Source organism: Cebus imitator, unplaced genomic scaffold (genome assembly GCF_001604975.1).
Source record: "Cebus imitator isolate Cc_AM_T3 unplaced genomic scaffold, Cebus_imitator-1.0 Scaffold2, whole genome shotgun sequence".
NCBI classification, from domain to species: domain Eukaryota; kingdom Metazoa; phylum Chordata; class Mammalia; order Primates; family Cebidae; genus Cebus; species Cebus imitator.
In genome coordinates this window covers 14836190-14849489 of record NW_016107317.1, presented here as the reverse complement: position 1 = coordinate 14849489, position 13300 = coordinate 14836190, and the positions used below count along the sequence as shown (strand labels likewise).

The window sequence follows — 13300 nt, the reverse complement described above, 5'->3', positions numbered from 1 at the left end:
TTGTGCCATTGCACTCCAGCCTGGGCAACAAGAGAGAAACTCTGTCTCTAAATTAAAAAAAGAACAAAAGGAAAACAAGTAGATAAAAATCAAACTCTGGAAAAATGCATAGAAGATCAAGAATAAGAAATTAGATTAGTTAAAATACAAAAAGAGCCACCACTAGGCTCTGTGGCTCACACCTATAATTCCAGTAGGCCAATGCAGGCAGATGGCCTGAGCCCAGGAGTTAAGAAAGAGACCAGCATGGGCAATGTTGTGAAACCCAATATTTATAAAGAATACAAAAAGAAGAAGAAAAAATGATATTTCACAATTTTTTGTCATGATGTGAAACTTGAATCTATTAAATCTTTTTCCTTTGACAAAAAGAAAAAAAAGTCTAAAAAGACTACAGATAGGCAGACAACCAAGCCAACACAATTATTAAAACTGAACACTTTTTTTTTTTTTTTTTTTGAGACAGAGTCTTGCTCTGTCCGCCTGGCTGGAGTGCAGGGGTGGGATCTCTGCTCACTGCCATCTCCACCTCCTGGATTCAAGCAATTCTCCTGTCTCAGTCTCCCAAGTAGCTGGGTGACAGACTCTTGTCACCATTCCTGGCTAATTTTTTGTATTTTTTAGCAGAGATGGGGTTTCACCATATTGGCCAGGCTGGTCTTGAACTCCCAACCTCAGGTTATCCACCCACCTCGACCTCCCAAAGTGCTGGGATTACATGCATGAGCCGCTGCGCCCAGCCTGAACCCAATTTTAATAGGAGATTCTTACAACCACAGCACAAATTTCGGGCAATCAATACTCTGCTTTGTCCATAAGGAAAAGGCAAATTAAAGCTCTTTCTGAAGTAAATCTGAGTAACATTTCTTTTGGACAGAGTGATGTAATATGCTTCTTCATTTACAAAAAGGAAATAGCAGACTTCAGCTGTTTCGTGATTTTTAAAAAATTAGTGCAGGAAAATAAATTATCTCACTTTACATGACTTAAAGTCTTAAGTTTTTGAAAATTCAAGCTGGAGTAAATAAAACAGTAGTTGGCTAAAACTACTGGTGACACCAAACATTATCAGCTTCAAACATCAAAATGAGACCCTAACATTTTCATTGTGGACTTGCAGTAGATAATAAGCCTAAGTGAATTTTCTAAAGACAAAAGTGTGGTGAGCACTCTCTCTTCTCTGTATCTCATACACATTTTTATTATTGTAGTTATGGCATTGTAATTATAGCCTCTAAGATGTGCATTCCACATCTTTGTCCTGTTTGTAATCAATCCCTAGTATAATATTTAGCAGAAAAATACATACTCAATAAGTGTTCACTGAATTAAATAATACTGATGTAAATAAAACCAGTCAACAAAGTAATGTTTTACAACAGTGAAATAGCTATTAACAGTCTGTAACTCCCACCGACAGGGGAGACTAAGAATGGGAAACATGTTCCAGAGCACTGAAGCCTTCCAGATCGCTACCTGATTTTTTCCATTGAATTATTTAGTCTTATAATGCTCCAGAATTAGACCATTCTGTAAAGACAGGAATATCTGCATTGGCTAAGCACAAAGCCTAATTCAGTTGACCCTTAAACAGTGTGGGGGTTAGGGACGCCAACCCTCAAGCAGTCAAAAACTCACAACTTTTGACTCCCCCAGAACTTAACTACTAATAGCCTACTGTTGACCAGAAGCCTCACTGATAACATAAAGTCAATTAACACATATTTTGTATATGTATTATATACTGTATTCTTCAATAAAACTAGAGAAATTAAAATCATTAGGAAGGAAAACTAGTATTTACAATTCATTAAGTGGAAGTTGATCAACATAAAGGTCTTCATCCTCAGAGTCTTCATGTTGAGTAGGCAGAAGAAAAAGAAATGGTTGGTTTTGCTGTCTTAAAGGTGGCAGAGTTGGAAGAAAATCCATGTGTAAGTGCACTGATGCAGTTAAAACCCATGTTTTTCAAGGTCAACTGCACATTACATACTTAACATTTAAATTATCCAGGCTGGTAGAGATGTGCATTCAGGAAAGTAATAATTTTCTTTTGTTCTTATAAATGGTCACAACTGTCTAGTGCAAATCAGGCCAAATAGTATTTAAAAAAAAAAGAAAAAGAAAAAAACTTCTTTATTTCAAGTTGTAAGAATAAACCCCTACAGGAACTTTTTGGGGCATCACCCTCAATAGCCAGGGAGAGCATTCTTTTCCTTCTGCTTTTGAAAAGTGATCAGTAACAACATATATTCTGTAACCTTGTCTTTTTATTCTGATCAGCGATTTTTGTCATTGGTAACTGTTCTGAACTTCTTCAGTTGTTCTGCATTCTTTGTTCAAGACAACTGAAGGTGCCTGGGGATATACAAGAGAGGGTGAGTGCTAAGAAGTGAAAGCATTATTTTACTATTTCTTTCCTTATACACACACTCACTTTTCTGTTTTCACATAATTTTCAAAGTACAGTGCCAAATTTCTACCAATGACTTAACTAACTCAGTTCCTACATCAAGTCCTTAAAAGATTCTGGAAAAGGGGTAAGTTGCAGAGCAAAAAAGTATCTCAGTCCATTTTTGTTGCTGTAACAGAATACCTGAGACTGGGCAATTTATAAAGAAAAGAGGTTTATTTTGGCTTATGATTCCAAAGACTGAGAAGTCCAAGATCAGGCAGCCCATCTGTGAGGGCCTCATGCTGCTTCAGCTCATGGTAGAAAGCAGATGGTGAACTGAGGAGCGCAAAGAGAACAAAACACAAGTAGCATCCTCACTTTATAACAACCCACTCTTGTGAGAATTCATCCATTACTGCAAAAGCGAATCCATTCCAGAACTGAGTCTCATGAGAAAGCCCTTAATCCATCTTAATGACTTCATCACCTCTTAAAGGCACCACCTCCCAACACAAGCAAACTGTGGAATCAGGCCTCAGCATGAGTTTTGGTAAGGCCAAACCACATCCAAACCACAGCAGGAAGTTTTAAAAATAGGGTGGGGGAAACCTCAGTGGAAATAAAAACTTCTAGACCATTTACCATTAATGCATATAATACGCAGAAGCTACATTCTTTTAGGCTATAAGGATCTTTATCTAAAAGTATCAACTTAGAAAAGGTGAAGTTTCTCTTCCTTTTTAAATGTTTTCACTTTGTCTATTATTCACTATCAGTTTAGGAAAGCATTTAATAAAAATAAAACCTTTATTTCTATTGTATAATACAAAAGGTTTTAAGAATATTCTTCTGTGTCTCAAAGTATACATAATCATATTCACTTTTTAAATATACATATTTAAATTTTTTTTATAGATATGAGGTTTCACCGTGTTGCCCAGGCTGGCCCTAAGCTCAAAATATCTGCCCACTTCAGCCCAAAGTGCTGGGATTACTGGCATGAGCCACCGCACCTAGCCTATCTTCACTCTTACTTATAGCAAAGTAAATGCTGGAAAACATCCAAGTTCTTTTTGTATGGAATTTGGCTAAAAGAACCCACTGCTCAAACCACATTGTAAGTTCATGAAAAACGGCAAAACATGTACTGTAAAACTAGCTTCTGAATCTTTCTGCATATTTTAACATCAGTTCTATTTATGGAATTTCGGTCTGTTTTCCTGGTGTGGAAGTGTATTTGAGGTAGGGTGAAAGAAAGGCAGTTCGAGACAATTGTGATTAATAAAAACAAAATTTCAAACTAGTCAACTTAATTCATTTCTCCAGTCTCATAGTGCACACCCATCAGTTTCTTTAATTAGGGAAAGATGGTCTTTCTGGGTCCAGAGAAAACATCTGATATTACACTGAAAATTTAGTGAAATCTATAGAACACTTTTACTTTAGGTCATCCAAGAGGGCATGAAAATAATTTTTGTTACAAAAAATATTTTTGTATTTTTGTGATGGGATTTTACCTATAACAATAATAAAAGCTCACATTTACTGAATGGCCAATATGCGTCAGATAATTGTTAAGAATTTTACATGGATTGACTTAATCCTCCAATAACCCTATGAAGTAGATATGACTACCATTAGCCTTGTTTTATAGATGGAAAGTAAGCTTGGGTAATTTAAGCTCACTTCCAATCTACAACAGGGATTCAAACACCAGGTGTCAGTTAGCATGCTTAATCTCCATGCTATACTGTCTTCCCACCTTTGTAGAAAGATGAGTATACTCCATTTAGGTAAAATCCCATCTCCTGTCAGATTTTTCTCTCTTGCAGCGCATTTAAAATACATCCTGAAAGTATTGGATCATAAGATGTAATGCCTTTAAAGCATAGTTTTGACTTAAATATTTTCCCTATTACATTTTTTAATTTTTACTATCTCTCAAAATGAATATATAAAACATTTGAAACCTGTTAAAAACAGAAGACAAAAAAAAATTCATGTTTTAAAGGAACATAACTGGTTAGTTGGTATTCCATTGAAAGTATCTTACAATAAACACAAGTTTTAATTTTTCATTTAACAACACTAAAGAATGAGGTATATAAATGTTTTAATCACAGACTTTTACTGTATGCAATTAACTATTTCACAACTAGCATCTTACAAAAAAGACAGTACCACTGTGCCTGTAAAAAATACTGTAATTAAACAGGAAATTACATTACCACACAAAACCACCAAATATCACAACTGTTAGGGTCTACAGTTTTATTATTTTTTTTTTCAAATGTTACCATGATGTCTTATGTGATATTTTGTATCCACATTCCATTTTTAAGTTCATTTACAATTCAGACATCTCCTATAGGTGGATATATATTAAGCAAATGGTTAAGAGGAAGCAGGAGACCCCAGGAGAATTTAAGAAGTACTGTGTGGTTTCTAGGCTGAAATTTTAAATACAACATAAAACACTTTAATAGTTGTAAACAAAAATGCAAAATCTGTGTCATAAAAATATTTTATTGGTAATTTTACATAGTATAAGTGGGGCTGTACTTTTTTCCTTTCTGGACACTGAGTAATATGTAAACTGGCAGTTATGTCTGAAAATAGGGTACTACGATTTTTATAAGAATTGTTATATTTAATAAGAGTCCAATTTAACTGATTTAAAATTAGTTATTTCCCATTTCTGTGCAACAATTCCCATATTAATTAGATTCATACTTCTATGGCCCTGGATAAGTTTGGGACAAGGAAACAGTGATAAAACTATCAAGATAAAGCTTTTCTAAAATTATAGCTTGTAAAATACGGCAAGTTTCTTTTCTCTTGTTTTTGCCAAGTGCTTATAATTATTTGAATTTTAATGTTTTATATATTTAAAAAACCAGTGTTCAATGACAATAGCACTAAACCTGAATTATAAAGCTAAATAATCAATATTTTATTGTTTACTAGTCTGCTAGTAAACATTACAATAAATGAATGTTTTGAAAAATAAGCAAAGAAACAAAAAAAAAACCTCAAAAAATGGATAAAACCAGAAACATAATTCAGGAACAATAATTAGTAAAACGTGTCAAAAGATTGGCAAAGGTTCATACAAATTCTTTATTTCATAACAATTTTCCTATTTAACCACACCAAGTACCAGCAGGTGTATTTAAGAGGATAACCATTAAGAAAAACCTGTTGCAGCAATAGTTGATTAAGTTGATCTTTGACTTGTATACATATAACTATCTGTTTCACAATTCTCAAATAATACATATTTAGGCAGCTTGCACTATGTTATAAAAAATTTAAATTCATTACATGCCAATAGTAGAGAATTCAAGAATTATGTGTTAGAATTCACTAAACTAAAAGTGAAAATACACTTACCAATAACACTGCATAATGAATAATTCAACCACATTTTCATGGCACTTAATTGCAGATACCAAAATATTAAGTCTGGAAATGTTTGGGTAGGCATAGTTGCAATAAAATCTACAAATTTTAACAAATTTCTATTTTATGTAAAACTCAAATTATGGATTGTTCATGAACATGTTTGTCATGAAAATGTGGTACCTCTTGGCATAATCTGTATTTGCGTGGTAGGACAGAAGTAACTAAGAAATTGGAGAAAATAAACTTTAATGAGATTCTCCATTCAATGATGAGGCTTCTCCTCTAGGTGAAGATGACCTGGACATTCCCCTCTCTGTGTTATCAGAACTAGAGCCGCTTTGACTGTGTTGATCTGCAGAAGCAGCACTAGATGCAGGCGGTGACTTTGTTTTCTCCTTAAAGTCTGTAATAATGACTGTCAGATCTCCAACGGTCACTTCCAAATGCTGAGCACTACTCCGATCCACATTTTTCAATCTTGGCCTAAACATAAAAAAATGAAATTTTAAACTAGCTTTTCTGTCTACCAAATTTCTGAACATATAATAAATAATAAAAGCAGGTAAAAGTCATAAAATGAATACATATAGTTAAAGCAATTTATGTGTAACCTGCCACAAAAACATCATAAAGTGTTTCAACTCATTAACATTAATCAACCCCAAAACCTAAAATGCAATAAAATAAATAAATGGGGAAAAAAAAAAACAAAAACAAAAACAAACATTAATCAGACCAATTATTCATGAACATTCTTCAGTGTGACCAAAAGCTGTGACAGCCTAGAAGAAGTAACTTAATTGTGCTTCTTTAGCTGTATCATAATTTTGCAGACAGCTTATTCATTTTATTAAAATTGATGTTTTAGACAGCAATCAAATAGTTGCATCATGGAGGAAAGTGATAAAAGCTAAGGTTGAGCTACATGCAAGGAAGGCTGTTACTCCACTGACACAAACTAATAAGGGTATCATGATTGTTCTAAGTAAACTACGTACTAGATGTACCCATATAAACCATTTCGAAACGCATGACCCATGCAAGTATCTGTTTGGTACTTTGAAAACCACTCCTGGCTTCAAATAGTTCTTTTGAAGGGAAAAACAAAACAAAACAAAACACCCAGACACAAATGTCTTCCAATCTAGTAAAAAGAAAAAAGCAGCAACACATTTAAGCTTGTATTTGTGGGTTCTGTGTTTAATTTCCAACCTATCTATCAAACTCAGACAAACATTTCCTGATACTATGAGATCAAATATTTTACTCCTACTTTGTATGTGTTAGTATATCAAGGTTAAAAAAAATTAAATGATTTTATTATTTCAAAAATGTCATAAAACATTCTTCAAATTTACCTGGTTTTCTTATGGCTATTCTTTTTGCTAGTTGTTTCCTTTTCACTTTTTTCTTTTTCTACTTTATCTTTTTTCTCTTTCTTTGACTGTGTAGGAGGCACAAACTGCTGTGTAACCTGCTGTGCAACCAACTGGGAAACAGGTCGAGGTTTCCTGTGTGCATGTTAAAAAGAAAGGTGTTTTAAATTATAACTTAAAACATACGTTCTTTATGGGAGAATAGCTCACATTATGAGAACAAATTAATAACAAAATAACTTTCAAGTATAAAAATTCCTCATATGTAAGGCAATCAAATATACAATTTTAAAGATATATATTATTGTTTTTCCTGTTCAAAAAAAACAGAACCAACTATAACATTAAAATTTATAGTCTAAATATGTGGTCAAACATTAGAATACTGTTGCATAAATCAACATAAGAAATTATTTAAAATATGTATCAAACTAAATGGAATGTACCCATATATAAACATGAATTCTAAAAATTAAACTTCAAAGTTTACAATGAAATAATAATTTATGTGCTCGCTTCGGCAGCACATATACTAAAATTGGAATGATACAGGGAAGATTAGCATGGCCCCTGCACAAGGATGACACGCAAATTCGTGAAGCGTTCCATAAAAAAAAATTAAAAATTAAAAACAAATAAAAGAAATAATAATTTATCCCTCCCTCTTCAGAGAAGGAAATATCTAACCATTTATGACAATGGCTATCTATTCTTTAAAACTTTTCATTTATATTATCGAAAATTTTATCAAATTTTATTATAAAATATTTATAATATCAAAATTTTTGATAAATATTTATTATCAAAATTTCTCACTCCTTATTGCTTAAATCCTTTAAGTTTCTAATGTCTCCAGCCACAATCTCACTATGCGCTTTTGACCTTGGAGATCTGCCCAGTCCTTTGAGATTAATCTACTTGCTAACTTACTCACTTAGAAAATATTTATTGAAAACCTACTGTAGTACCTGTTCAGGGATATCTGAAATGTTGCCTGGCTTCAACATCTGAAGCTGGTACAAGCTTTTACCTTTCCAGCTTTACCACAGAACTTCCACAACTGAGGTAAAGATTAAAAATAAATAGTCTCTAAAGTTCTTAAGAGAGAAAGAAGAATACAGCAAGGAAAGAGGCAGAGAGGAGGAGGGAAAAAGTAAGGGAGAGTAAGATAAAAATACATTTTAACAGATGCTCTACAAATAATGTTAACTTTATTGCCTGAAAAATCCTGACCCTTTTTTGGTTAGCAGAGTTTTTTTTTTCATCTTTTTTTTTCTTCCCTGTTCCTCTGTGGCAAGACAACATAAAAAATAATGAGAAAATACTGTACAATCTAAGAGTCTAAGCTGCAAGGCTGGGAGAAAATAGGAAACAGTATGTAAAACAGATTTCAGGAGATGGATAACGAATTTTGTTCAGGGCCTACAGGGCCTCGACAGTGTGAAGTAATGAAAGGATATCCAGGACAGCTGTCCAACATACAGCTTAAAAAATAGGACTGCCGACTTGAGTTTGAGATGCAGATTAAGAGGTGCAGAAATAAAAGTGATATTGAAAGCATGGTAATTAATGGCTGAGATTAAAAAAGAAAAGGGTTAAGGTGGTGGTTTTCAAATTTAGGGTACATCAGAATCGCCTAGAAGGCTTGTTTAGCTTGCTTAGCCCTACCCCCCAGAATTTCTGATTCAGTAGGCCTTGAAGTAGAGCCCAAGAAATTGTATTTCTAACTAGTTTCCAAGTTATGCTGATGTCTCTGGGGACCACACTTTAAAAAGCAGCATGAAGACGTACAATATATCTGATGAATACTGGTACTACTGCAGGATCAAGTTTGAGATAGCAAAGTGGCAGAGAGAGAAGGGAAAAAACCAAGATGGACAGATAAGAAAGGGTCCCAAGATTAAAAGCTAAGCAGTCTGATTTTATCCTTAAGTGACGAGAAATCACTGAAGAAATTCCGACTTTAATTTTAAAAAGGTTACTGGCATTAGTCTGAAATAGAAAGGTACTACACTATACCGGAAGTAAAAATGTGAGACTAGTGATATAATAAATGATCATGTAATCTCTGTACCTAGTATTGTTTGTTATTTTTTAAGCATCAACAACTTTTCTATAATGGTTCCTTTTGGCCTTAAGAAAAATGTTATTTTTTTCTGTTCTTGAGTAGTTATGTATCTTTCTCTTTTTTCCCTAGGCTTTCCTAAATGTGTATTACACAACTATACCATTTTTTTAAATTATACTTTAAGTTCTGGGGTACATGTGCAGAACGTGCAGGTTTTTACATAGGTATACAGGTGCCATGGTGGTTTGCTGCACCCAACAACCCGTCATCTACAATAGGTATTTCTCCCAATGCTATCCCTCCCCACCCTACGACAGGCCTAAGTATGTGACATTCCTCTCCCTGTGTCCATCTGTTCTCATTGTTCAACTCCCACCCATGAGTGAGGGAGAACATGTGGAGTTTGGTTTTCTGTTCTTGTGTTAGTTTGCTGAGAATGATGGTTTCCAGCTTCATCCGTGTCCCTGCAAAGGACATGAACTCATCCTTTTTATGGCTACACAGTATTCCATGGTGTATATGTGCCATATTTTCTTTATCAAGTCTATCATTGATGGGCATTTGGGTTGGTTCCAAGTCTTTGCTACTGTGAATAGTGCTGCAATAAACATACATGTGCATGTGTCTTTACAGGAGAATGATATATAATCATTTGGGTATATACCCAGTAATTGGATTGCTGGATCAAATGATATTTCTATTTCTAGATCCTTGAGGAATCGCTGCACTGTCTTCCCCAATGGTTGAACTAATTTACACTTCCTCCAACAGCGTAAAAGCATTCCTATTTCTCCACATCCTCACCAGAATCTGTTTTTTCCTGACTTTTTAATGATCACCATTCTAACTGGTGTGAGATGGTAGGTATCTCAATGTGGTTTTGATTTGCATTTCTCTAATGACCAGTGATGATGAGCTATTTTTCCTATGTTTGTTGGCTGCATTAAATGTCTTGTTTTGAAAGTGTTTGTTCATATCCTTCACCCACTTTTTAATGGAGTTGGTAGTTTTCTTGTAAATTTGTTTAGGTTCTTTGTAAATTCTGGATTTTAGCCCTTTGTCAGATGGATAGATTGCAAAAGTTTTCTCCCATTCTGTAGGTTGCCTGTTCACTCTGATGATAGTGTCTTTTGCTGTGCAGAAGCTCTTCAATTTAATTAGATCCCATTTATCTATTTTGGCTTTTGTTGCCATTGCTTTTGGTGTTTTAGTCATGAAGTCTTTGCCCATGCTATGTCCTGAATGGTATGGCCTAGGTTTTCTTCTAGGGTTTTTATGACTTTATGTCTTAAGTTTAAGTCTTTAACCCATCTTGAGTTAATTTTTGTATAAGGTGTAAGGAAGGGATCCAGTTTCAGCTTTCTGCACATGGCTAACCAGTTTTCCCAACACCATTTATTAAAGAATCCTTTCCCCACTGCTTGTTTTTGTCAGGTTTGTCAAAGATCAGATGGTTGTAGATGTGTGGCGTTATTTCTGAGGCCTCTGTTCTGGTCCATTGGTCTATATATCTGCTTTGGTACCAGTACCATGCTATTTTGGTTACTGTAGCCTTGTGTAGTTTGAAGTCGGGTAGCGTGACACCTCCATCTTCTTTCTTTTTGCTTAGGATTGTCTTGGCTATGCAGTCTCTTTTTTTGGTTCCATATGAAATTTGAAGTAGTTTTTTCCAATTCTGTGAAGAAAGTCAATGGTAGCTTGATGTGGATAGCATTGAATCTATAAATTACTTTTGGCAGTATGGCCCTTTTCACGATATTGATTCTTCCTATCCATGAGCACGGAATGCTGTTCCATTTGTTTGTGTCCTCTCTTATTTCCTTGAGCAGTGTTTGTAATTCTCCTTGAAGAGGTCCTTCACATTCCTGGTAAACTATATTTCTAGGTATTTTATTTTTTTTGTAGCAATTGTGAATTGGAGTTCACTCATGATTTGTCTGTTTGGGTGTATAGGAATGCTTGTGATTTTTACACACTGATTTTGTACACTGAGACTCTGCTGAAGTTGCTTGTCAGCTTAAGGAGATTTTGGGCTGAGACGGAGTTTTGTAAATACACAATCATGTCATCTGCAAACAGAGACAATTTGACTTCCTCTTTTCCTAACTGAATACCCTTTATTTCTTTCTCTTGATTTATTGCCCTGGCCCGAACTTCCAATACTATGTTGAATAGGAGTGGTGAGACAGGGCATCCTTGTCTTGTCCCAGTTTTCAAAGGGAATGCTTCCAGTTTTTGCCCATTCAGTATGATACTGGCTGTGGGTTTTTCCTAAGTAGCTCTTACTATTTTGAGATTCATTCCATCAATACCTAGTTTATTGAGAGTTTTTAGCATAAGGGAGTGCTGGATTTTGTTGAAGGCCTTTTCTGCATCTATTGAGATAATCATGTGGTTTTTGTCATTGGTTCTGTTTACATGATGGATTACATTTATTGATTTGCATATGTTGAACCAGCCTTGTATCCCAGGGATGAAGCCTTACTTGATCGTAATGGATAAACGTTTTGATGTGCTGCTGGATTTGGTTTGCCAGTATTTTATTGAGGATTTCACATCAATGTTCATCATGGATATTGGCCTGAAATTTTCTTTTTTTGTTGTGTCTCTGCCAGATTTTGGTATCAGGATGATGCTGGACTCATAAAATGAGTCAGGGAGGATTCCCTCTTTTTGTATTGTTTGGAATGTTTTCAGAAGAAATGGTACCAGCTCCTCTTGTGTACCTCTTGTAGAATTTGGCCATGAATCCGTCTGGTTCTGGACTTTTTTTGGTTGGTAGACTATTAATTGCTGCCTCAATTTCAGAACTTGTTATTGGTCTATTCAGATATTCAACTTCTTCTTGGTTTACTCTTGAGAGGGTGTATGTGTCCAGGAATTTATCCATTTCCTCTAGATTTTCTAGTTTATTTGCATAGAGGTGTTTATAGTATTCTCTGATAATACTTTGTATTTCTGTGGGATCAGTAGTGATATCCCCTTTATCATTTTTTATTGTGTCTATTAGATTCTTCTCTCTTTCCTTCTTTATTAGTCTGGCTAGTGGTCTATCTATTTTGTTGCTGTTTTCAAAAAACCAGTTGCTGGATTCATTGATTTTTTTTTGAAGGGTTTTTTGTGTGTCTATCTCCTTCAGTTCTGTTCTGATTGTATTTATTTCTTGCCTTCTACTAGCTTTTGAATTTGTTTGCTCTTGCTTCTCTAGTTCTTTTAATTGTGATATTAGAGTGTTGATTTTAGATCTTTTCTGCTTTCTCTTGTGGTCATTTAGTGCTATAAATTTCCCTCTACACACTGCTTCAAATGTGTCCCAGAGAGTCTGGTACGTTGTGTCTTCTGTTTCACTGGTTTCAAAGAACATCTTTATTTCTTCCTTAATTTCATTATTTATGCAGTAGTCATTCAGGAGCACGTTTTTCAGTTTCCATGTAGTTGTGCAGTTTTGAGTGAGTTTCTTAATCCTGAGTTCTAATTTGATTGCACTGTGGTCTGAGGGACTGTTTGTTATGATTTCCATTCTTTCCATTTGCTAAAAAGTTATTTACTTCCAAGTATGTGGTCAATTTTAGAGTAAGTGCAATGTGGTGGTAAGAAGAATGTATATTCTGTGGATTTGGGGTGGAGAGTTCTGTAGATGTCTACTAGGTCTGCTTGGTCCAGAGCTGAGTTCAAGTCTTGGATATCCTTGATAATTTTCTGTCTTGCTGATCTGTCTAATATTGATAATGGGGTGTTAAAGTCTCCCACTGTTATTGTGTGGGAGTCTAAGTCTCTTTGTAGGCCCATAAGAACCTGCTTTATGAATCTGGGTGCTCCTGTATGAGTGCATATATATTTAGGATAGTCAGCTCTTCTTACTGCATTGATTCCCTTACCATTATATGCCATTGTCTCTTTTGATCTTTGTTGGTTTAGAGTCTGTTTTATCAGCGCCTAAGACCCATTTTTATTCTTATTATTAATGTGAAGGTTGATTTTCACTTAAAGATTATGTTTTTGGGGCCGGGCGCGGTGGCTCAAGCCTGTAATCCCAGCACTTTGGGAGGCCGAGGC

At 34.8% G+C, this 13300-nt stretch overlaps 1 protein-coding gene and 1 non-coding gene across 15 annotated transcripts in view; one reads left to right on the top strand and one right to left on the bottom strand.

The window, feature by feature from the left end:
• Positions 1–4398: 4398 nt before the first annotated feature.
• The window catches only part of YAF2 (YY1 associated factor 2), an 83997-nt gene continuing 75095 nt past the window's right edge, over positions 4399–13300 (bottom strand). For 12 of the 14 annotated variants that reach the window (XM_017530130.2, XM_017530138.2, XM_017530121.2 and 9 more), the window contains 2 exons: positions 7159–7311; positions 4399–6283 (listed from right to left, as the gene is read on the bottom strand). In XM_017530130.2, the coding sequence (XP_017385619.1) occupies positions 6046–6283; positions 7159–7311 (391 nt within the window). In that variant the 3' untranslated portion in view covers positions 4399–6045. Of the gene's footprint in view, positions 6284–7158; positions 7312–13300 lie in introns of those variants that run through there. The other 2 variants (XR_001825767.2, XR_001825764.2) reach the window with 2 other exon arrangements.
• LOC119471544 lies at positions 7685–7791 on the top strand. The gene has a single exon (XR_005200618.1). It is a non-coding gene; the product is annotated as a U6 spliceosomal RNA (small nuclear RNA).